Source organism: Thunnus maccoyii, chromosome 10, assembly GCF_910596095.1.
Source record: "Thunnus maccoyii chromosome 10, fThuMac1.1, whole genome shotgun sequence".
In the NCBI taxonomy this organism is placed as follows: domain Eukaryota; kingdom Metazoa; phylum Chordata; class Actinopteri; order Scombriformes; family Scombridae; genus Thunnus; species Thunnus maccoyii.
In genome coordinates this window covers 28,561,231-28,586,398 of record NC_056542.1, presented here as the reverse complement: position 1 = coordinate 28,586,398, position 25,168 = coordinate 28,561,231, and the positions used below count along the sequence as shown (strand labels likewise).

The 25,168-nt window shown below is 41.2% G+C and overlaps 1 protein-coding gene across 5 annotated transcripts in view; it reads right to left on the bottom strand.

The window, feature by feature from the left end:
• oxr1a (oxidation resistance 1a) overlaps positions 1-25,168 on the bottom strand; it is a 157,509-nt gene that overhangs the window by 48,982 nt on the left and 83,359 nt on the right. The window contains exon 1 of one of the 5 annotated variants that reach the window (XM_042423223.1): positions 17,325-17,683. The exons of the other annotated variants lie outside the window; for them this stretch is intronic. Coding sequence (XP_042279157.1) covers positions 17,325-17,493 — 169 coding nt within the window. The 5' untranslated portion in view covers positions 17,494-17,683. Of the gene's footprint in view, positions 1-17,324; positions 17,684-25,168 lie in introns of those variants that run through there. 5 annotated transcript variants of the gene reach the window in all.

Sequence of the window (25,168 nt, the reverse complement as noted above, 5' to 3'; positions counted from 1 at the left end):
TACAGAGCAATGACAGCCGCTGAGAGCAGTTCACCTTGCCTTCCTTCCCCTGTTGCCTCTCACAGCAGACAGAGACCAGGCTGACCTCCATCAGGGCGCCGCTCTGGATGCGAGGCTGGGAGGACTGAGAGGAGGAAAGGAAGACGGATATGATTGGGAAAGGGGGGTTGAACTGGAGGGTTGGATGAAGGAGAAGGGAGGGTTCAATGCTACGTATTTGTTGGGTAATGGGGGATGTTGCATGGAGAAGTGGCAGCTGAAGAAAAGGATGAAGGGTGAGGGTGTGCACTGGCAGAGTTGGTATTAGCTCCAGTTGTTTTTAGGCATTTTTAAAGGAATATTAGCTACTTTTTATGAAAGATCCTGGAATATACATAAAGGTAAAAGTTGCGGAAGGCAGAAGTGAGGTTCCAGGGTGGGTGGTGAGATGAAGCAAGGCAGGAGATAGAGAACAGGAGGAGGTCACAGCTGGGGGCTTTAGTGTGAGAATGAAAGAATACGAAATGGAAGAAATGGGTGGATATGTGAGTGCAGAAGGAGAAAGAAATGGAGGACAAATGGTGACAGAACAAGAGTGAAGGGAGATAAAGGCTGGGTGATGCTGGAAGATGGAGATGAAGGCAAGAGGGTGGATGGAATACTGGGGAAGGAGATGAAAGAAGAAGAAGACAGAAGATAGGATGAGAGATGAAAGAAACCGGAAGACTCTTGGGAGTGCAGGCGATCTAGAAAAAAGGGGCTGACGTTGGTCTTTGGGGCTGAGAACAAGGAGCATGGGCAAATAGGATTGAAGAACATATAGCCTATAATAAAGCCTTGGGATCTGAAGGGCAAGAGAGGAGATCTTTAAGCCTGACAGTTGATTGGAGGAGGTCACCAATCTGAGATGAATGTCAACCCCGTGCCCTCAGATGCCTCCCTTAAATGTTTTTCTTTTGTGGGCGTCGCACATGACTAATGAGTCCCTTTCTTTGAGTCTTTCTCATCAGGCATCTCAGATAGCTCACAAACATGAGTCATACACCGGTGTTGCTATTTTTGGGGCTCAGGACTACCTCACAGAAAGTGAGAGGGAGGAGGAAATCAGAGCCGCTTCAGGTGTAAATATTAGACTGGTTAAGCTGATACTGTGAGTTCAGTTCATGAAATGTAAGCTGAGGCTAGAAAACGGAAATGGATGCAATACTAACACAGTCATATCAGATTCATCTACGCTTTTATGATATTATTATAAAACAGATTAAATATGTGCTCTTCCTGGTTTCAAAGGCTATGTTAATGTGAATTTGTTTAATATTAAAGCAGAGGTTCCCAAACCTTTTGGTTTCTAATTTCATAATATAAAGTAATGACGTCTTGTGACCCCTTATCACATGTTGCATATGTATTAAGCCATGAGGTGTTAAACCAAAGATTGATTTTCCCTCCTAAGATCGCTAATTAGATTGATGATTTTAAAGGTCTGAGGATGCCTGAGGAAGCCAACATGGCCAGTATTTTACAAGAAAAGCAAAGAAAAAACAATGATTAGTCCTAAAAAACATAACTTTGATTCATAACTTCGATCAATTTATGACCCCTTAAGTTGTCAGTATGCTCCAACCAAAGTGCTCATCGGATGGTTGAAAAACGCTTGGATGCGTCCGAAAATTTCTGTACCATTCTGAAACCGACAACATTCACGCCCACATAACACACGATGAGTGGCCAGGTGTTTAGGGGTCTGTTTCATTCTTCACATGAAACTTTTCATGCAACGCTGCAACACTTGAATATCAAGGCGTTCTCCCGGGAAAACAGTGATATTTAATTTCGCTAACACTTCCCGGCTAGGGTAGTGTATAAAACAACATGTAGCTTCATGAAAACCTTGGGTAAGGAGTTGTATTGAGTGAGAATACAATGGCTGCACACACTGTGGGTGTATGCCAAATCAATTATTCAGAATCCAAATGCAAACCTTGGAAGGATGATTACTTTCAGTGGGGGGAACACAAACCTGATCTGTGAATTGTGGATGACTGCGTTGCTATTTAAAGCAAACACGTCATAGCTGTGATTCCATGCTTTACTGTTATGAAATATAATCTGCAGTGTCTCTGTTTTAATTGCAGGTCATGCCAGTGTGGCAGACTACATGTAACCTGAATCCGTTAGTGAACAGCGGAGGTGTTGATCTGCTTCGTTAGCAGCGGAATTGCAGAGATGATAAAGATTGGTGCTGTGTTTGTGCTCATGTCGTAGCTTAAACGCAGCGGTAAACACTGAACTAGTGCGGGATGAGCACAGTCAGGGTTAACGCAAGACCAAATACCTCACACTCCCAAATAATACGGAACGAGAGGAAGAGGAGAGAGCGCTACAAAGAGCAAGACAGAGCCAATGAGAATAACAGATATGTATTAGCAGCTGCAGGGGTGTTTGCACATGATGAGGCAGTGATTGGTCTAAAATTAAACCTCACCAGGGATGGCGGCACAAGAAATGGGCATTTTATTCACACTCCAGACACACAGCGGAGCTCAACACCGGGGCATCTTCAATAACAAAGGCTCTGGTTGCATCCCGCTCCACAGGAAACCAGGAGCATCTGTTGTCTCTAAATAAGCCCTGCTTCTATAGAACAAAGCTATTTCCTAAGTCCACAAACCACAGCCTGTTTGTTTCATGTCATCCATCCGCATTCAGTGATGTATTGGAGTTTTGATTTTTCAGTCAAGCATGTTTTTACTGTCAATATCCAGACGGATTGTATTTCAACTGATTTTTTTCTGTTCCGGTAAACAGTATTGTTTTCGTTCGTAATATATTGCACATCATGCAGTGAGACAGATAAAACATACTCAAAATGGCAGAATCTGGAGCAGTGGGAGATGCAGAGACTGCACCAGAAAGGCGTGAAGAAATGGGCCTGTGGCCACTGCCAATCTAGATAAAGTAAACGCAGTTATCTTTGCTGAACAGCGCAGTGGAAAAATGTCTAACAGAGGTGAGCCGAGGCACTAGTTATCTAATTTGTTGTTCAACCAAGTAAAACAACAGTTACCACAGCGCATGTTATTTTTTACTGTAGTCACTTCCCATAAAGAACATTTTACTTGGCTCATTAATGGGCTGCATTACAATAACACCAGGTCAACTGTGAGAGAAGCTGTGTGACTCGCGCATAAACTGAAAGGAGCCGCTGTGTGTCGGAAAAACAAAGGCTGCCTCTCTCCAATCTGGGATGTAAACAGTCACAAGAAGTCATGCCTCTCTGAGCAACTTAACGGAAAAAATGTGTGACAATGACTGCATCCGAGTCTCGGCCCACCACACTGCCTCGTGGCGACACAACACTGCAGACAAGAGCACAGCAGGTATCAGTGTGTGTGTGTTTTTGGTGGGGGGGGGGGGGGGGGGGGGGGGGGGGGCAGTCGTCCTCACTGAAGGTCCACAGCAAAATATAATTTGTTTTATGTCACTACAAATGATCACAGTTATAGGATATGTAAATGTCTTTTCCTCTCACCTTTCTGCCATGTTTATGTTTCAATGCGTCTATGTGGGGTCTGGAACATAAAAAGTGTGATGAACCCCCCGCTGAGTGACACATTTCTGAAGTGAAGCTTCTTGAGAACAAAAGAAAATATAGAAATAATTAATTTAATAACTGTCTTTTCTCAGCATGAGAGAATCAGTTTTATATCACATTAACACTCCATCCTATTCACACTTTTTCTCTTTTTTTTCCACTCAGTTTTTCCATCACAAACACTGATGAAGGGCTACAGCCCTAAAAAATGCCTCAATCAACAAGTATTAGGCAGTTGTGCACTGAGGAACTCGCGCAAGGACATCAATGTCAAGTCAGAAAACAGGTTAAAAAAGCTTGTTTAAGAGCAAAACTACTCACAAATAACCCATAGATCTCACACTCTCTCTTTAATGCTGCCATTTATGTGTGTCCTCTGTGATTAAGCTCTAACTAAAGAGAAAAAAACAAACAATGACATGTGTCTCCTATACGGCACACAGCTACTATGTACACCTCTGGGAATAGTGTGACTTAACAAATCCAACAGCTGCAAAGGAATTGAAGAAAATGGAATGATTCTTTTGAAAAAAAAAAAAGTCACGGATGGGAAATCTTTAGCAGCTTGGATATTCATTTCCAATCGTTTTGGACAAACTAAACACAAATGCTACTGTATTTGACTCTACAAACATGCTGTGTTCTGTACCCGCGCAATCTGTTGAGTATGAATCACGGCTGCTAAATATATAGTCCCCCCTCTCTTTGTACACAGCCATGACAAACTGAAGCAGGCAGGGAATATGAGCGTCAACAACTATCTGACTAACATTCCCTCATGGTCTGATAGAATACACAAGCAGCCAATTTCCCTCTGCTCTCTTGTTTTCCGTGCCTGCTGGCTATGCAGCTCTCCCCAGATGTTATTTTTAGAAAAACCCCTAAACAGTAGTGGAGGCAAGAGCTCTGGACCACAGCCACGCTGAACAGGTGCTGTGCGGGACTAGTTGAGAATGCCGCTGGAGACTTTCCTCAAAAGTTGGTGAGGGAGGGAGGACGGATACGGACTCACTGGCTTATAATGGAGATATAATCACTGCTGCTGATTCAACGCTATGGTCACTTTTGAGGATATTTGTGGTCTATTATCTTGAGTCATGTCGTTAACTTTAGTGATGAAATGATTACTGATTTATTGATCGACAGAAATGACCATTAGCAATAATTTTATTTGACTAAATCGCATTTAATCATATTGATTAATGACTGTAGGGTTGGGTTGACACTATATACGGTGAGATGATGTGATATATTTGCCAACTGTTGAAGATTTGCCACATGGTTATATCTCTGGAACTATTGTAGGTAATGTTCAGTTAATGATTAGGATTTCTTTATGGCAATATTGCGTACATATAGGATTTGTGTGTGTGTCTGTCTATGAGTTGTGCTGCTGACGCTGTGTACTGAGCCTTTTTTTCATCCTGTACTGAAAACAAAATCCGCTGACAAGTTGCTCAGCCATTAGTCGAGTGATGGGACGATGCTAACGTGCTGATGCTAAGCAGGTATACGGTGCTTACAGTATCATTTTCACCATCTTAGTATAGTGTGTTGGCATGCTTAAGTCCTATTAGCGCTGTGTCGGCTACCATGCTTCTGTTCAAGTACGCAACATCCGATTGGTGACGCTTCCCGGTCAGCTTGCTCTCATTGACTATTGCGGGTTTCTGCTCAATATTCTATCGCTGTTACTTTCACACTACAGGCTTTCAAGCACAATTAAAATACTGCTAAAACAATGCTAAAAACATTTCCAATGTGTGCATTTGTGGATTTTTAGGCATTTATTTTTTGACATTTTATAGACTTAATTAATCAACTGATACAAATAACTACACATTAAATTGATATACTGATAAACTTATACATGTATCATGTTCTCTGGCTTTTATATTTGCGTGAACAGAATACAGAAGCACATTCTGGACGTTAATGCACATTAAATAGGTTTTGACTTCAACGTCTGTTGGCATTAAAAGGAAGTGAACGACATCAACAACCCTCTGGCACAGTTTATGATTTCACAACACTAAACTATATTGCTGTGCCATTTGCTTTTCTGATTTGAGGGCAAACGGTGTTGTGACACTCAGAGCAACATCCTTCACTGCTGAGTGGTTGAAAATTTAGGAGGGGGGGAGAGAGAGGTCAAAGTAAGGGTCAGAAAGAGGGTTTCAAAGTCAGAAATATCTGCACCTGGTAATGTTTGAGTCATCTGGTACTCAAATGACCTATCGTAGTCATCCAGCTACACTTATGCAAAGAGACTGATCGGTCAATATTTGCAATGAAATAATTACTCAAATAAAACAGGATTAAAAAGTGCTGACTATCACAGTGACAAACTGGCTTTAAAGTAAAGCTGGAGGTGCTGTTGTCATAACACCAAGTTGTCAGAGGGACATGACAACTTTATCACAATGAAGAGGAGCTGCAAGGTTCATGTGCCTTCTTCCTCATGTGCAAAGGGAAGTCATCTATTATGTACTGTCAGCTACCGTGCATTATCATATACCATAAGGAAAGTGTTAATGTGCTGTGATTCAGAGAGCTGAGAGTTCACTGATAGTGTGTGGGGAGTCTCACTGGTGCCAGGGCTCGTGTGTTGATGCTACAGACGACATGCTGTTTGAGAGAGCGTAATCTCTCACTTCATGTTTGGCCAAGGACAAAAACACAGTCAGAAACACAAAGTCCTCACTGAACTCCATAATGTCAGCGCAACATGCAAACTGATTATCTTATTTCATCCGCTGAAGGGAGTAGGCACCACCTTCATAAAGGCAGACACATGGTGTACCAGGTTTAAATAACCACATCACATTTTTTTCTAAGGGCTGCAGGAAAATAATGACACTTATGGATCCTCTAATTACGTCTGATATAGCAAGTTGCGAGTAGATAAAGTCGATGTCTCATACGAACAACAGCTAACGTCAAACACAACGCAATCTCAGAAGACTACTGAAAAGAGGGAAAGAAACAGGCCATTATATCTGTGGAACTCTGCTATAGTGCTAGCTGCAGTCTCTCCATTGTAATGAATGTACAGTATATGGGTCTAGTGGAGCTGTCAACTTCAACACAGAGAACACAGTGTGACAGGCAACACCCCTTTGCCAACACTCTCAGTACCACTCAGCTCTATACTACACTGCCAGCCTCCAGCCTATACACCACTCAGCTTTTATGGGAAACTTTGCTGAACTGCAGTTTTGTGTGTGTGTGTGTGTGTGTGTGTGTGTGTGTGTGTGTGTGTGTGTGGGCATGTCCATGCTAGAACAGGCGGGCTCTGGATCTGCCCTGTCATCTCATTAACACTCTCCCCATGTAGACTAATCACAGTCCCGTTGTGTCGCTGGTGATGTGGCTTAAATTCTTTACGCTGCGAGGTGCTTCTCTCTCCACATTCTCAACATTAAAAGCCCCGTCCGTACAGAGGTGTGTTATTGTTGATGCGCGCTTGTTACAATTAATATTCTGACAGCGTGCACGTGACTATTTCCATAGTGACGAACCTGGCGCTTAAAAAGAGAAAAGGTGTTATTAAAAAAAATAAAGAGTAGTATACCTGTGTGCATTATGCAGCAGTAATTTCAGCTTGTGGGAAGATTGCTCCAAATCACACGGTTGTGAATGAAAAGGAGAAGCACTTCAGCTGCCATAATGCAGTCATAATGATATATTGAATGTAAAAGGGTCATTAAATAGAGTGTTAACAATGCCTGTGTTAGCTTGTAGTCTGTAAAGAGTTATAGTTGTTCTTATAGGGAGAAGTGCAGTACATGAACACTATACAGGTGTGTCACATACTGTCTTTGTTACTGTGTTCACAAGTCAAGTGCTGAAACAATGAATTGATTAATAAATTAGTCAATCAATTCGTTAGTATGAATTTTGAATGATTACTTGTTTAAATCATTTATCAAATAAAAGTGTGAGATCCTGGTTCTGGTCTCACAAATGTTAAGATTTGCTGTATTTAGTTATCACTGTGCAATGAATATCGTTGTGCTTTGGACTGTTGGTCAGACAAAACAAGCAATATGAAGATCTAAGTGAAGTGTGCCTGTAGTATAGCTGAAAGCATGAAGTCAGTAGCCTATTAGTTGGACAGACATTTTATTGGCAACTATTTTGATGACTGATTCATTATTTATTTATTTTTAGCAAAAATGCCAGAAAATGTACTGCTTCCAGCCCCTCATATGTAAATAAATGCTTGTACAAAAACAAACAATATGAAGTCGTCATCTCAGGCTCTGATAAACTGCGATGGGCATTTTTCATTATTTTCTGATGTTTTATTGAATTAAACAATAAAATAAAACAGCAAATAAAAATAGTCATCAAATTAAAAGATAATGAGAATAATTGTTAGTTGCAGTGCTAGCATCTCAAACTGTCAAGAACTGAAATGCCTCATCAAATGTCCTTACATAATCTAGTTGACCTATTCTTTGATCAAACAGATCCTGATTTAAATCAAAATTTTGATTTTGATTTTGCAGTTCTAGACAATTTTATTAAGGAAAAGTCCTCGTGTGTGTAGCTGCTTGTGTACAGAAAAAAAACATTGGTTGTTTCTGTTAAATGAGTTTTGTAAAAAAAATAAAATAAAAATTTACATTTCTCAGAATAAGGCATTGAGAAAGTATTATTTTTGACACATTGGTTTTGAATAAAAGGCATTCATATATATTTTCATGAGTACCTTGGAATTTTGTAATACTGTGAAGGGCACTTTTCATTTTCTCAAATTTTCCTAAACAACGTATGTATTATTTGTAAAAACACGACAGGTTATTTAACAATGACAACAACTATCAACTGCAGCGCTACAGAAGTGTGTGTCCATACACAGACGGAGGCTAACACCATGATGAAAAAACCTCCTGCACAATGAGCCACAATAAAACTGCAACAGTTGCTTTCTCACACAGTGGAAGTACTTTGATCCACAGTTGATGTGCGGCTGAAAAAGGAGGTCCTGATTGAGCACCTCCTCCTTCTCCTCCTCTTTGCTGTCACACACACATTCAGACTCCGGCCTCACTAATCACACTGTGATTCCTCCAACCTTTGGCGTTATTTATGTTATTGCGCTGTGAGCAATATTTCTTTGCAAGTCAAAGTTGGGGGGTGGGAGTGTGTGTGTGTGTGTGTGTGTGTGTTGGGGGGGTAAAAGGGGACATGATGAATGGTATGGCTGAGGTCTAACTCTGCATTGGCTGGATCGATGGCGATGATACATATACATAATGTACGCTCGCTGTAGCTTCCACAACAACTCTGTGATTCATCTTTACCATGACAGTACTGCAACGCTGCGACTGATCCGATGTGTGCTGATCTGCAAAAGGGCATTAATGACCAATGTCCATTTGTTATTATTATGTAATCACCCCTAATGAAATAATCTTTGGATTGAGAGAAAATTCATGGTAGAAAACGGAGCATGGGCGGTTGGGCGTGAGCACACTTGTGTCGTCCACCTTTGTGGTATAAAAGCGCATCTTTATCCGTTTTCGTCGCCCCGTGGAGCCCTGGTACTCTGCATCACAGCAGCAACACTAACCTCTCAGGTTACAGCTCCAATCAATAGCAGGAGAAGTGATGAGCTCAGCTATGAGAAACACAAACTCTGCATTATCAGATCTTCTTATTGAGCCAAAAGCCAGAAGGGTTTTGTTGAGGAGTGAAGATTTGAACAGTCTCCTGTTCAAACTGAGTCGTAATACTTTCTTCTCTGCTGATGGAGAACCAGGGTGATACTCGTATATTCAATGCACATGATAAGAGGTGCATTAAAATTGGTGGCAGAATGGATTTAAGTACATTTACTCAAGTACTGTGTTTAAAGCAGGCCTGTGTAGCCTTTTCTGAGCAGTGGCCATAAGTGACAATTAGGGGATAGTGGTAAATGCTGACACAGTAGCACAAGAAGTCTTAAAGTCAGCAAACTCACTCAGTAAAGTGAATCATAATAGCAGTATCTACCTAGCAAGTCTGCTAACATTAGCCACCATATGGTAGTAGTCATACCAGACCAAGTTAGGCTGTGTCAGCAAAAGTCCTGAGTGTGTTGAAATGAGTGTGTGCGTGTCATTCGTCATGAATTCTACTTTTTATCTGTGAGAGAAGGATGTGCCATTTCTACTTTCAAAAGTTACATGGTTGTGTTTCAGGTGCAATTTCAAAAAAGAAACTCCCAGAGGGAAATATTGTACTTTCAGTAAGACTATGTAACCAAAGAAGACACATTCCTCCTATTACAAATGAAAAGTCTAAATTATAAGAAATAAAACACATCATACAGATTTACTTGGTCTGGTTTGACTAGTAGTTTATGTTAGCTGAAGACAGCTAATGTTAGCCAACTTCAGATAGATACTGCTTTGTAACTGACATTACTTAGTTCATTTGTTTAGTGAAAGTCAATTATTGATTTAGTTCAAAATTCATATTACTGCTTACTTTGCAGATAAGAACTTTGCATATAAAACATATGACCTGGACCAGCTGCAACATTAGAATGCTGTTTGCATGTTAAGGGCTCAGTATCTAAAATGATATATCAATCCATTAGTATATTATTTAGAATTATGTAACACTCTGAAAGGGGCCATGCATGATAAATCATTGTACTTTTGATATGTGCGTACGTTTTGCTAACAGTACTTCTACTTATAATCAAGTGTATTACAGTATTGCTACTTTTCCTTAAGAGATTAATGCAAAACTCTCCTCAAAGTCTGCACCTCCAGTCTAAGCGCAGTCTGTAATGGCCAACAAGAAACCGAGGTTGTATCACCAACACGTTCCATCTGGCCAGACAAATCCACTGAGATCAAGAGGAAAAAAAAAAATGAAGGGAGCGTCTCTTCAAATCCATCTGCATGACTAACTACTACACGGGGGGGATGAGACTTGACAACTTGATGAACTGTCTCTCTGCTTAGCAATAAAACAAAACCCATCTTACAAACAGTTTTAGTGCCAAATGTTTATCCTTGTCAATAAAGCGAGCTTAGAGGGAGAGGATGCCAAAAACACAGTTGAGAAAGAAAGTGTGAGTGAAACATCAGCTTCCTGACTCCGACCATGGGCGGTCAGGAGTTGTAACGCACATTTAAAACCACAGGTAAAAACAAACCAGATAGGAGCGCTTAGTCAAACATCCACAGTTACTGAAAGAGGAAGGAGGATCTTTGACCTCAGTGAAGGCCTGTGGGCTGTGTGGTCGGAGCTGAGATCACAGTGGATATCACAGCAGTTACTCTAGGAAACTGAAAATATTTCTGTTGTAGAAGTCGGTTTGTAAAACAGGATGGTTCATAGTAATATGTTACCATCTATGAGCAGAATGCTTAACATGAACAGACCTCAGTTTCATTTAAGGCTTAAACAACCATACAAACTGTGATGATTACCTCATCCCAATGTTAAAATAACCACAGCTGTCATTTGTCTTATATTCTTGGGAGTTACACAAACAGAAGATGCTACATCATTTACACTAATGCTTATGTAAAGCTGTTTAACAGTAGTGAATGCCTGCTTCTACTCATGTCTACTCTTGTGCCCAGAGGGTTCAGCAAAACTCAAACTGTGTGTTAATGGGATGACGGTGTCAACAGATAATTGTTCTAGACTCCCTCACCACAATCATCCCAGACTACATTTAGCTCAGCTTGCAAATATTTGTATTGGCTTTTTTGAGGAGCGCTGTAACCTTTTATTGCTCAACATGACAGGTTAATCTTTTATAGAAAACAACCTGTCATTATTGTCACCCTGCTTGCTACTAATGTGACTCAGCTGAACTAGAGTAGTGATGTCTGGTGTGGTGAACTTATGCTTTACCAACCGTTCTTCGTCAGGCTGTGGCAGATATAAAGTAGAAAAGATTTTCATTTGCCTCAAAGCAATTATGTTCCCCACAGACTCCGTTTTTGAGTGTTTGAAGAGTTCGTATTTCATCTTGAGAAATGACATCACCGGGTGTTCCCTCAACCTCCTGCAGGAGAGTGACAGAATCATCTGTACACTTGATCAAATGTCTCTTCACACCGGCTCCCTGCTGATTAGCTTATAAAAGGTAGTGAAATCCTTCCCGACCTGAATCAATGAAAGAAAGACCCGCTCTACCCGACGCACCGTGATTAACACAGTCTTAAGAAAAAAACATAAACAGGAGGTTTTGCAAGCGGTAAACCCAAATACCAGCTTCAAAAACAACCTTTTAGAAAACTGCAGGTGAGGTCATATCCGTGCTCTTTTACAGTCTGTGGTTTTATTTGTGTGATGTACTTAGAAGTAGGGGAAATTAGTAGCGCAGGTGTGGAGTCCTTGGGAACGAGAGCCGCATGTTACTCGCTGGGTACTTTTTTTCCAGCTTGAGTGATGGAGATGCAAAAGATGCGGTTGAGTCACTCAGCACAGATCTTAATTACCTTCACTTAAACATCAACTGTGTTCAGCATTTGTGCTCATCATCTGGCCTCTTTCAAACATCTGCTGTTGAAATATCCTCCCACTGATCTCAGAATCGGCAATCACGACATACAGAGTGCTCCTCAGATTATTTAGTCACACGTATGTCTAATTTAGAAGCCTTGAGGGATATGACTGTGCTGTTTATCTTGTCCCAGTCCTCTACCATCATACAGATAACAGAGTCTCATGTGTCTCTATTTTCATCTGAATTTGTTTTTTATTTCTAAACTGACCTCCTTTCTAGTTTCCCCTCATAGGACATGCATCATTCTGTTAGTGGGACAGACTCTCACCATTCTGGTGATAAAGTCCTTGGAGAAAGATACAGTGTCTGTATGGTCCTCGGTACTGTTGAGTCCTGAAACATAAACCGGTGTGGACAAAGCATCCTTGAAAAGTAGGAACAGTCATTTAGTTCAAACCCTGAGCACACTTCTCTAAGTGCTAAGCAGGTGTACGGCGCTGCGGTCCGGTGAGCCCAATGGGACTCCTGCCACTTAAGATCCCTTGACGGAGCCGTAACGAATCCCAGGAGTGTCTCATAATGGCATGCAGGGCGAGCAACATGCTGATACAAACTGCTCAAGGACTTTTTGGAAATTAAAGTGATTAAAATCACCTATTACAGTGCTGAGAGGATCAGCAGATTGCAGTTTCTGAATCAGCCCGATAATTGCGGCGGAGCTGGTGTCAGCCTTGGGTGAACGTTAACAGTGACAAATACTGTAAGTGAGCAACCCGGGGACAGAAGGAACCCAGAGACGCAGAAGGGAGTTCAATGTCAGGAGGACAAAGCTGCTCTTGCACCGTGACACCGGTGCTTCATCTGCTATTAATATGTGTGCAGACAATCTGTTTGTGATATTGTGGTCATCTCACTGGAACAGTCTGAACAGAGTTTTGATCAGCGGTGCTTTAAAAATATGACAAATATGACTTAAAGCAATCCACAAAAGTTCCAACATGATTTTCTCAGTGGCTGAATATTTCCGAAAATTATGAAGCAGGACTGTGTATCCCATCGCATGTGTGTCCACACACATGTGTCCAATAAAAAACACACAGAGGACAAACTCTAAAAACATTGCTCCATAGCATTACAGGGTACTTTTAAGTCAGAAGATTCAGTCTAAAACAATGTCTAGAAGTACAAAATCAAAAACTAGTTGCATTATTTTTAACACCCATTTAGAGCTGCAAATAACTACTATTTCCATTATCGATTAAACTTATCGTCTAATCGTTTTGTCTATAAGTTCTCTAAAAATAATAAAAAATATCTGTTCTCATTTCTTAGAGCCCAAGCTGATGTCTTCAAATGTCTTGTTTGGTTGGATCAACAGTCCAAAGTCCAATATTCAGTTTTCTATCATCACATAAAAGCTTCAAATTCTCACATTTGAGAAAGCGCAACCAGCTCATTTTTGGCTTTCTTCCTTAAAAAATGACTGAAGCAAATATTCAATTATTAAAATAGTTTAATAGATTAATGTTCTGTCGATCTACTAATCAATTAAATTCCATTACTCACATGGACTACTTTTCTTGCAAGCAACTCCTTTATTCTTTATTAGGATTCCCATTAGCTTCCACTAAGTGGTTGCTAGTCTTCCTGGGGTCCAGACATGAGCAACAATTTTTTAAAAAAGCAATTTAAAATCACATTGAGCAATAAAACAAAAAAAAGATAAAACAAGCCAAACATATAGATCAGGAAATAAAAGAAATAACTCCCCTTTGCAGATTTCATACATCTGAACATTTCAGGGTTTGGAATACCTGTATATCAAGGATGAAATTCCAGTTTTAGGGGTTTTTAAATAAAAACTAAACCATCATCTTTCCATCTATCCCATGTGAGAACACTTCTCAAAGTATTTAGTGTCATTTCTTCACAGGCTTCCTTAATCAAATCATATGAGAGAAAGTACATTAAAAGCATACACTACTGTATCTGTTCAACCGGTGTCACTTCACGGCACACCGAGTGTAGAGTCATGTGCTGCTGATTTCAGACATCATGATCGGAGGATGACCTGCAGAAGCATGCTGTGCTGCAGCATGTGGCTCAACGCCTGCGGGTGCAGCAGTACTGTGTTTAAAGTGAAGGTGCCTTACTGTAAATCCTGCCACCGTGTCTCTAATGGTGACTTTTGATCTCTCTATTGTGTGCATACTTTTGTCTTCTGGGAAGTAAGCCTTGTAAATCCTACTATTTTTGGCGTTCATAGTGAGTTCTTACAAGATTTTCCACTTTTATCACTGTTTCAATCCAATGCATGAGATACAGTATGTAACCAAAATACTATATAATCCCAGCTCAAAGGGCCACTCACTATCTTTTTAAGCTTATTCCCAAACGATGAAGAAGGAATACCTGAGATATGACAGCACCGACAACAAAGCATTAAAAAAAAAAGAAAACAGCAGCAGCAACACAACAACACAATTCTCTTCTACACATCTGCCTCTGATTCTGATACAGTAACAACTTCTCCATCCTACTGTCTGCCCCTTATGAACTCACACTTTGACTCAAATTCCCTCTGACTTTTTAAGACCTTTATCCAAACGTTGCAGAAGTTTGATAATGAATTTGGTAATTCTGATGCTACAACTGGAGATAACCATTTAACAAGTCACTGACAGTGCTGGCAACCAGATGTTTATATACACATACAGTAGCACCAGGCACTGTCTACTTCTTTCTTTGAAGGCATGATCCAGTTTTGAGCTTTCAACCGCATCTAACAGTCTTAATTCAGCAAATGGAACAGGCTCAGGTTGGTGTCATCACATGACTCAAGTGTGGGACTTGGGTCACATGAACACTAGTGTGTATAGCAGGAGATCGTAACCCCTGTCTGGGTTTAAGGATGGCATCTGATGTGACTGGCCTATTTGAGCTTTCCACACATTACTCTTAAGACTTTTATTCAGAGAGTGAACAACAGACCCTCAGTTTTATTAAACTACATCTGAAATATGAGCTTTACACTTTACTGGGCACAGAAAAGCCTCTGCTCCGGGTAACGTGATTTGAAGAATGCTGTCCCATTCCTCATTCAGCATTTGGAGCCCACTGCACCCTCCTACACTCAGGCAAGGATCATGCAGGTGACGTCAAAGTCTTTGAGGCTTCATTGCTTAGAGGTTAATCTGGACATTGGCGCCCTTTGTCAGCTTTCACCTTGTCATACTGGCCACCCACGGTTTACTCGTGCCCACCCTGGTCTCTAATATCCTCCTCACTTCTACTACCTGACTCCACATCTAGTTAGTCTCATTCTTTCCCCCCTCAGCGGGGCAGTAGCCTGCAGACACAAGCCGCCCCCACGGTCCACTCTGCTGGCGGAGAGAAAGGCACAGGGACTGCTAATGAACCCGACTGCCATCGGTGACGTTTCAAGAGCAGCGGAGTATGCATCTGATTAATCTTTGTCCTAATTAGATCGAACAATTAACCTGCCTGCCACCGAGCTCTGCAGCGTCATGACTCTGCATGAGCTGCGCGTTAAAAGGAAAAGCAGGGTGAGGCGGTGCCCTCGCGCTATAAACTTTCTGTGTTTTCAGAACAACCAATTAATGCCAATTAATAGTGCAAAGCATTCTGTATGATATTTCTGTAGATCGCGTGGCCGAGAGCTCGGATCCGTTTCTGCTTTTCATTTCAATGGCCCTACATTTCTCCGCTTTTAATTCAAAGCCAGAGAAGGCACTGATGGGTCTCATAATAAATTATGTGTGAGAGGCAAAGCAGAAAGGGGGAGAAAGGAAAAAAAAAATCCAATCTTCATTAACATGGAGATACTCCCCGATGTGAAAAGCCTTGAGGACATGCTTATTCACTCACTGGCTGGATGGTTTGAGCATGCACTGCCTGCTGATCTGAAATATTTGAAATGCTTCAGTTGTTACCGTCAGTGTGTCCTCATAACAAACTGGACAGGCGGAATGCAACCACTGAGGACATGAACTTAGCCTGATTTGTTACAAATTAACATCAGTTAAGAAATAGGAAATCAGGCAGGGAAACAAGCATGAGACCCTGCTATGACTACACTGTCCAGGAAGTCTAGTGTTGCATGATATATTCACTTCCCACATACACCATACTTAATACTAACGTAGTAAAAGTACTTATACACCTATACTCAAAAGCTGACATGCATTCATCTCAAGTTTCATGTTAAGCATGGAAGATCATTCTCTGGTACATCATGAACATCTTCATCCACAGTCTCTCTCATTATCAACAAACACACACATTACTCGACTGACTGACCCCTGACCTCCTAACTGTTACTCAAACCTGACTCTAGGTTTGACTATGGTGATAACTATACATCCCAGCACATCTCCATGCATGATGCCCTGAGGCAATGAACGAAAAAACACAATTTTAGCATAGAAATATGAATTTAAACATGTTAAAAAGTTTTATTTATCTTACCAGTTACTGGAACTGTGTCACATGTGTTACTTTACTTCCTGAAAGGTCTGCTCCACCCCTAGTCAAAAGCTCAAACCCACTTCAGCCCCTCATTTCATTGGACATAGACATGTCTTGTGATATCATACCTATAATTTTAATTAAAAAGTGTATAGGGGCGGTGTGAGGTCTGAAAGAGTAGTTTCAGTCCCCCACGCCATTGAGGGTTAACGTGTGTGTTTTCAAGACACTGGCACAAAGTTACGTGTGAAGAGTCACTATTTCAGCTGACAGGCTGCTTGCTGGCAGCAACAGCAGGGTGTGTTTTGAGAGTTGCGAACTTCGTTCAAAGGTCTAACAGTTGAATTTAACTTGCTAATTCTTACGGCGCTGTATACAAATCTTTGAATGCTCGGGTGGATTCAGCATGATTTAGCTCAATAAAGTCGACTTTTCTGTGTCACGCTGGTCTACAAAAGGCACAGAACACATTTCAGTGGTAAAAGGCTGCGGCAATAACTGGCAAAATCGTAGCTAAAAGTTGAAATTATATTAGAATAGGCCGTATTTAATGTCTAGGACTTCGCCGAATTTAAGGGTGACAACTTTACTACAGTTAATATCTGGTTGTTAAACTGTGTCCCAACCGGTCAGCGAGTTATTCTTAAAGCTAAGTTAATACGGTTGATTTTTTAAGGGAGTTTGGCGCAGCGCTCTGCAGGAATCTGCGGTGTGGGTTTGGTTTCTCTTGAGAGTTTGACGACGTATCCCGTTCACTCTAAACTACCAACTAACGGAATTAAATGTTGGACCGACCTGTGTTTGAGTGGACGGTGTTGCTGTCGTGTGCTGTCCCAGCATGGTGCTGTTGGGTTTGGACTGTGTCCTGTCCGGGTCCTGGTACGGGTCCGGGCCACAGTCTCTGGGAGATAGCGTCCCTGACAGCTCTGGCGCCGCTGCCAGTCACAGAAAATATGAAGTCCATGTCGCCACTACTGCAACTTTAGCTCAGTTAGCTAAGAACAAAACTTTCAAATTCTTACAAGCTCCGTGGTCATTGCTCACACGAAACAGGCGTAAACGCGTGGTGTGAAAATCCTCAAACACACTACACATCCCAAAACAGGAACTGTTTGAAATACGTCAACAAGTGCAGACTTTTTTTTCTTTCTTTTTTTTTTTTTTTTTACCCCTAGTGGAGTCAAGCTGTGTAAAGAGCTCCGTTGACTGTCCTGCTGCCCTATTGGCCCACATTTACACAGTGCTGGTGCAAACACAGTCCCCATTCTTTTTAGTTAGTCCTCAAGAACCAGAACTAAACATTTTGGTTCAGGTCAGCACATACAGACAACTGAAAAGCCTTTTCCTGTTCTAATCTAAAACAGTTAAGTAGAGTTTTTCATTCAAAATCTGCTTAAAACAAGACAAAATTCCATCTACAGATAAATATTTGGATTTCACTAGACAGTTTTACTTTTAATTTTATTGATTAACTAATTATGTCATTCTACATCCTGTTATAAAGATATTTTTATAGGCTTACATTCAATTTGACATGAATGATGAGTAGCAGATTCAGTGCTGATTGGAGCTAGACTTCTAAAAAGGTTATTACAATTCAGATCATGTATGAAAAATTAACTTTAAAAAATCTTTACAAGTAAATCTATACATCAAAAAGCAACCCAGCTCAGCCCACATACATTCCAGAGTGTTACAGGGATATTTCATAGCCATCAAGTGTGGGGGCTTTATGACACCGCAGAGAATGACATCCATCTGACTCCCACCATAATAACATTCTAATAAATTGAGACTTTCACATTCAGAGCCAAAGTACACTTCTGCGCCCATATGCTACTCAAGGGGCACAGTGAGAACTCGAAGACCTGTGACATATAAGTGTCTGCTCGTCTAGTGAGGGATAGAAAGAGATGACATTTGCAGTGCGTAAATGAATGTGGAAAAGTGAAAAACCAACAGACCAGAACAGGGTGTAATAATTGGGCAGCAGACTCAGGTAGTGAACTAGAAAGGCTGTGATGGATTATTCATTCAGGGGCAGAGCTGTGGTGAGACAGGAGTCAGGAATGTAAAGAAATCCTGTAATGTTTCAGACAAATTAGAGAAATAATCAGAATGGGTGACCTGGCTCCATTCATTCACTCGTTCACGCCAGAAAAGGTAAAGATTGGGAGAAATTTTCTTTTCAAGCTGTATTCTGTAGGAGAAGTACCTGTGTGTCCTCTCTGGTATGTGTAGTAGGTGGGCCGAGACTGAAACAGCTGTTAAAAAGTAGACTGAACCAATGTAATTTGAGAGTCAGTCAGGGCCATATTCAGTACTGAATGTGCTCCATCTGCTGGTTACTCTGAGTAGTGCAGGCTTTATTGTCATCCCTCAGGTTTAGGTGAACAGCAGCAGCAATCAAAATAAGAATGTGTCAAAAAACTGCCAAAACAAACTTTTTTTTTGTTTGTTTTTTTGACATTTAATTATCTTTAAATGTGTTTTATTATTATTATGTATGACTGCTTGCACCTTCCTGACTTATACAAACCAGCCATCAACTGGTACCCTGAATGCAACTTTAGGTCTGTGCAAATGTGTATTGTTGACTAATCTGATCATTTTATCTACTGATTACTTAATTGTTTAGTCTATAAAATGTCTGGAAAATATTTGAAAAATGTCCACCACAGTTTTCCTGATCCAAAAGTGATGTCTTCAAATTTTGTTAATTTACAGTGATATAAAACATGGAAAAGCAGCAAATTCCCATAAAGCTGGAACCTGTGGACTTTTTCCTAAAAAATGACCTAATCAATTTTCAAAATTATAGGTGATTAGTGTTCTGTTTGTTCTATTTGGGATGTTCAAGATGAGTTTCCTGACAGATTAAAAGAAAAACTTTAATTTGAAACCTATTGCACATAACCTGCAGCTTGTAAACTGGTCTTACTAGTGTTTAAACAACGATATCACTAGAAAACCTAAAGAAAAATTTGCCAAATCTGTATGTTTGATTTTGAGTGCCACTTCAAATAGTTTTGTCAACAACTCTGACACTGATGTATGGGATTAGATGGATTTGCAGTCCAGGGATTTCATGCAGCCCTCTGTTCCTCTGTGACCTTGCACAGGGCCCTGCTGGTACACTTGGCACTTGGACAGTGTATTTAGACAGGTTTCAGAGTGTTCCAGTGCCACCCCACAGGGCCTTGCAGCTGCGTGATATACTGTGATGCTGTAAAACTGCCCAGAGCGGTCATCAAATCATCCACAACTTCCTCAGAGGGAGCTGGACTGGGTTCCTCTGCCCTGCATTTCAACCTCGTAGGTTAAGAGATAAACTTTCTAGCAACTATAAAGTTGAATCTAGTTATAAAGGCCTATTTTCTCGGGGAGTTCCTCCATTCTTTAATTAAGCTTTGGTGTGACCAAAGACGGAAAATGAAAGTATTCCCTCTGTGCTCATCCAACAACATGAGCCTCACTGCGTGGAAATTATGTAAGTTACTTTGTTCTGCTTAAGCTATGTATTATGTTTGATGTATTGTCTGTTTTCTGTATTTTATACTATAGGTGATTAAAGAGACTTTGAAGACAATTAGTTAACTGACATCCATTAATGTTGTTATGTGTAAAAGAATACACTTTAATGTGTGCACAAATCATATCATTAACTTTTTTTATTAATTTTAACATGATCAGATCAGCACTTGAGAGTCAGGGAATCATTCTATTTAATGACTTCAAAGTGGTGAAGTCTTGTTATACAAGTACCTACATAAAAACCTCCTAGTGTCAGCAGCTGCCAGCGAAAGCCCTGAGAGGGTCTTGTGTGTGAGGCTTTGTCATCGTCTAGGAGCGCACTGGGGAGCGAGTGTTAATCTCAGCAGTTTCCCATTGAGAGCCAGGTAGGCTGCAGCCTAATCCTGAGAAGAGTAACGCTTTCATTATGGCACAACAAACATGAAGGCCACTGGGGAGCTGCCGCTTTTCCATCATCAACGGATGGACGGAATACACAAGCAAGGTTACGTAAGCAGAGCCGCAGCACACTGGTGTGAACACCAGCATGTGTGCGCTAGAATGGCTGTATTAGCATGTGCGCACACACACACACACGCTGTACACACACATTTCCACACAATCTGCTCTTTTCTCCCAGACATTTCCTGTTTACAGTGGAAATCACTATGACATAAATGCAGCAGAGAAGTCACTCATGCGACACAATTGCACCTGCTGGCAAATACAAACAAGCCTTTCAGTGTGTGGTAATTGGGAGGGTTCATTGAGGTATGTGAGGCAAAAAAGATGACTTGAGATAGTTTTCTCAGAAGGGATGGATCTCACGTGGCATTTGTTGAAGCATCTCTGGATGTTGGAGTGTAAATACCGAACCCACAGCACACATGGTCCTGTGTTTCACAAGCTTTCTGGTAATTATCCAGCAGCCTGTACAAGACATGTAAACAAGATGACGACCAATAAAGACAGTTAGCTGCTGGAGGAATCAGGCTGAGGCATCCAGACAATGGTGGCAATCACAGGTGTTTAACAGCCCTTGTCAGAAAATCCCACCCTCTCCAAAGGCTTTTTCATTGAGGAGGTGAAGCTTCGCCTCTCAAAAAGCTGTCAACACTACAGCAGATGAACGTGTTTTTCACTCTGGCAGCAGGACCCAAATATTCATGAGAGGGAAACATGGATCAAATGTTGTATGGCGCCTGTTAAGACTGTGACAATGCCAAGCTGATTCACCAGATCATCTGGGGGAATGGGGCTGTTTAATTACTCAACACTGAGGTTACATAAGTGTAACTGGTGTCACTCAGACTTGTTTGTCACTTTTCTTCATCATACATGAGCATTGTACATGTTTGAGCCTTCGGCATCTCCTGCCATGCAGCTTACATTATGTGAGCTATAGCCAGGACTATAACCAAAACATTGATGCAGTTTGGCCAATTAGAGATGAATAGAGATGATTTGCATTATCTTAGAGATGAATAGAGATGATTAACATTATCTTAGAGATGAATAGAGATGATTGACATTATCTTACAAGTGAGAAAATAACCTTTAAGCTCTAGTGCTAAAAGACTGGTTAAAGTAGTAGTTTTTAGAGAATATGCTCATTTGCTTGCTTTCTGAGAATGAGATAAGAAGATCAATACTACTCTCATGTCTCTGCATCAAGTATGGAGCTGAGGCCAGGAGGTGATTAGTCTAGCTTAGCATAAAGACTAGAAGTGGGGGGAAACAGCTAGCCTGGCTCTCTCCAAGGTCCAAAAACTCACTAATTAATTTGTTGTAATATTGTACCTAAACAGACATGTAAAAACGACAATTGTGAACCAGACTTTAAGCAGACCATCATTTACCCAGAACACCATTGGGCCTTAGCCTGTAGGAAATGAGAAAGGGAGTTAAGGTAACCAATCATTTCCAAGGCAACCTCCCATCCCCAACCGCTACCCAAAAGGTCCTACATGGTCACGGACAGTGTGTCAGAGGGTGAAGGCTCAAGAGAGGAACCGACCAAAAAGTACTACTCACAAAATTACTCCAGACACATCCACCATAACATCCTGACATGAAAAAAATAGGGCCTAAGGAAAAAAAAACCCCAACAAAAAAACAATCACATCACACTGGCCTAATTTTAGAAGAAAAGCTGCTTGTCACAGTTAATTGTTCTTTTATGCATCTGGGTTTTTCCCTCTTACTAAGTCAGGAAACCCAGGCCAAGAGACACAGATTTGTGACCAAAGGAGCCAAAAAATTCATCCAGTGAGTGGAGCTTTTGTTGCTATAAAAGCCTCATGTAAAGGGAATATAGAATAAAAACTAAATGAGCTTGCTGGATGAAAAAAGTCTCAATGTTAAGCTAATGAATGAGTGTGGAAATAAGCCTCCAGCCTGATGCTTTCATGTTAAGGCTCCAGAGGAGACGGCAAACGAGGAGGTGATAGCTGAGGTGTTATGCCATCCAGTCTGACACTGACCTGCTGCCGCAACAATTCAACCCAATGTTATTGCCTGGGCTTCTTTGTCAGGACAGCTCTACAGGGTGGCTGGTGGTGATCGATGACCGGTGGCGTCAAATCGGGCTATCTTTCACCGCCACTTCCACTGCCCCCGCTCACGGTCATCTATCCTCCGTGGGTGTCTGCGCTGTCTGAGGGCGCCCCGAGAGGCTGGGTGGCCCCGACAAATGATGACCACTGGCTTAGGAGGAAGAGCGCATCCATCTGCTGAGCGGAGGACTCTCTCTCCTTCAATCTTTTCACCTTCCTCCTCTCTCTTTATGCATACATCTAGGTTTATTTATTTAGTGAGCATGCTGTTTAGGATGAGGAGTCAAGCAGCGAACGCCATTTCACTGACAGCCTCCAGAAGTCGCTTAATTGTAGGTAGAGAAGAAGAGAATGCAAAAAAAAAAAAAAAAAAAATGCTGGCGGTGGATGAGAAAGGAAGAGAGGGTGGATGAGAAAGGAAGAGAGGGTGAGGGAGGAGGGGAAGGGGAAGGGACATGCATCAGACACGCACCACTGCTCTCTTCATACAGGGCAATTTATTAAAATAATAAAGCCCAGCCTTGCGCTGAAGGTTGAGCCCACAATAAACCTGACAGGGAGACAGGAAGAGAGGCTACACGACGGAGGCATCGTCAGGCAGATACACAAAACAAATGCTCTGTTATGTCAGTGTCCACTTTATTATCTGCACTGAACTCCTTGGATGGAGTTAATTGCTTTCTTTTAAACTCAGACACAGTCATATATTTCATCATTACCCTAAAAAGCCTCCCATGAATCACTCAGCTACAACAGAAGCACAAAAGCACATGGACTGTTCTACATAAGCCTCTTCGCCTCATGCTCCTCCACAGGCGTTAAGAGTCAGACTACGACCTGATACAACAATACACGCTGGGATCAGAGGAAATTAGAGCCAAATGGACGTCTTAAATCCGACAAAGATGGTAAGAGGTTCTGCACTCTCTCTATCTGCTGTAAAACTGTCCTCACCCTGGACACTCTTCATCTATCACCTGATATCATCGGTTTCACAAGTATGCTAAATTGGATAATGAATCTTTCCCCCCAGGAGATGCGGTAGATGGATAATTTGTTGGTTAAATTACGAGCTGGGGACATATTGCATCATCCGAGGTGTGAGCTGTGAGTGTAGTTAAATGGATGCAACATTTTGGACAAGTCCACTGGAGTAACATGGGTGAATTAGGACCCAATGAAGATGTAATTAACTGTGCAGGGAGGGACTCATTAGTAAGAGTCACACTGACTTTGTTAATGAAACACACTTAACTCTGATGCAGTGTCAATGTATCAATACACATTATAATGTAGCTAAAAATTGTGCAAAGATGTTTTTCTTTCCATCACACATAATGTCTTACTGTTCTTTTCTAACACACATCTTATAGGACCAAAACATAAATCGATACATTTATGTGGTGCTGAGAAAGAGCACAATGTGTGATTTTCTTTCAGTCTGACAGAATAAGCATTATTACAGTCCTTTATTACACAAGGGATAGCTGAGACAATACTGAGCAAGAGCTGAGTGTGGGATTTTCTTCACCAACTTTGACACAATTATACATTTTCAATGCAGCAACTCTTGCACACTTTTCAAAGTGGCAGTTTTTCTTTGTATAAACTTTTTTAATATATAGAGCTGGAGTCAATAAAGTCCTTTTAAGGACGGAGAGACAAGAAGTGAGAAAGCAAACAAAAAAAGTGCAAGGCAGAAATAAAGGAAAGGGAGAACAGTTAGGGTGGTGGTCCAACACACAGAAATATGCTTATTCACTTTCTGTGTTGGTGTTGGTTAAGGGTAGTTTCCCCCTTCGGTGAGAGCCAGGCCAGCTTCTTCCCATATTAATGTGAGTAAAAATTATAAATGTTATGTTGGTATATGCAAAAACTTTTGATACTGCATATTATGCCTGTTACTGTAAGTATTCTTTCTGTTTCTGTTCCAGCTTTCAGTGCAGCATATGAATGAGATTTTTGACGATGTCAAGAAATGCGTCAATCAAGCCAACGTGGCAGATTAATGCCCACAGCCTGTACTTTGTCATGTCTGACCTGGAGACTGATACCATAACTGAGGCCTCAAATAGAGACTGTCTAGGCAGTGAGGGCACAGTCATGACCCTGCATCCAATATACAGCATGATGAGTCTGTTGTCAGTTTCAAGATGTTTTGGATCTATACAAAAATGCAATGTAATAATAATTACATAGTGTTTCAGAACTGAAGACATGAACAGGTTTTAGATGAGGCAACAGCAAAATTAATGACCACACATTTGACCATTTATTACGTCCTCATTTTAATATCATTTATGTTCATTAAGGCCTGTGTTATCGCCACAGTGCTGTATATCCAGTAATGCTTAGTGCAGCCAGAGTGGAAAAAACAGGGAGGCATTCAGACCTGATGTATGTAGCTTCTGCTACTAGCTTCTTTGTGACAGTTTTCCAGAGCTCTGCCATCCAGTGAATGTCCAGAGCAATGACCCGTGTGGAGAAGACAGCGTACTGCACTGGCCGGCTAAATCCTGTCCTCCAGCTATTCTTCCTCTTGGATAAACCGGTGCACAGCAAACGTGGCCC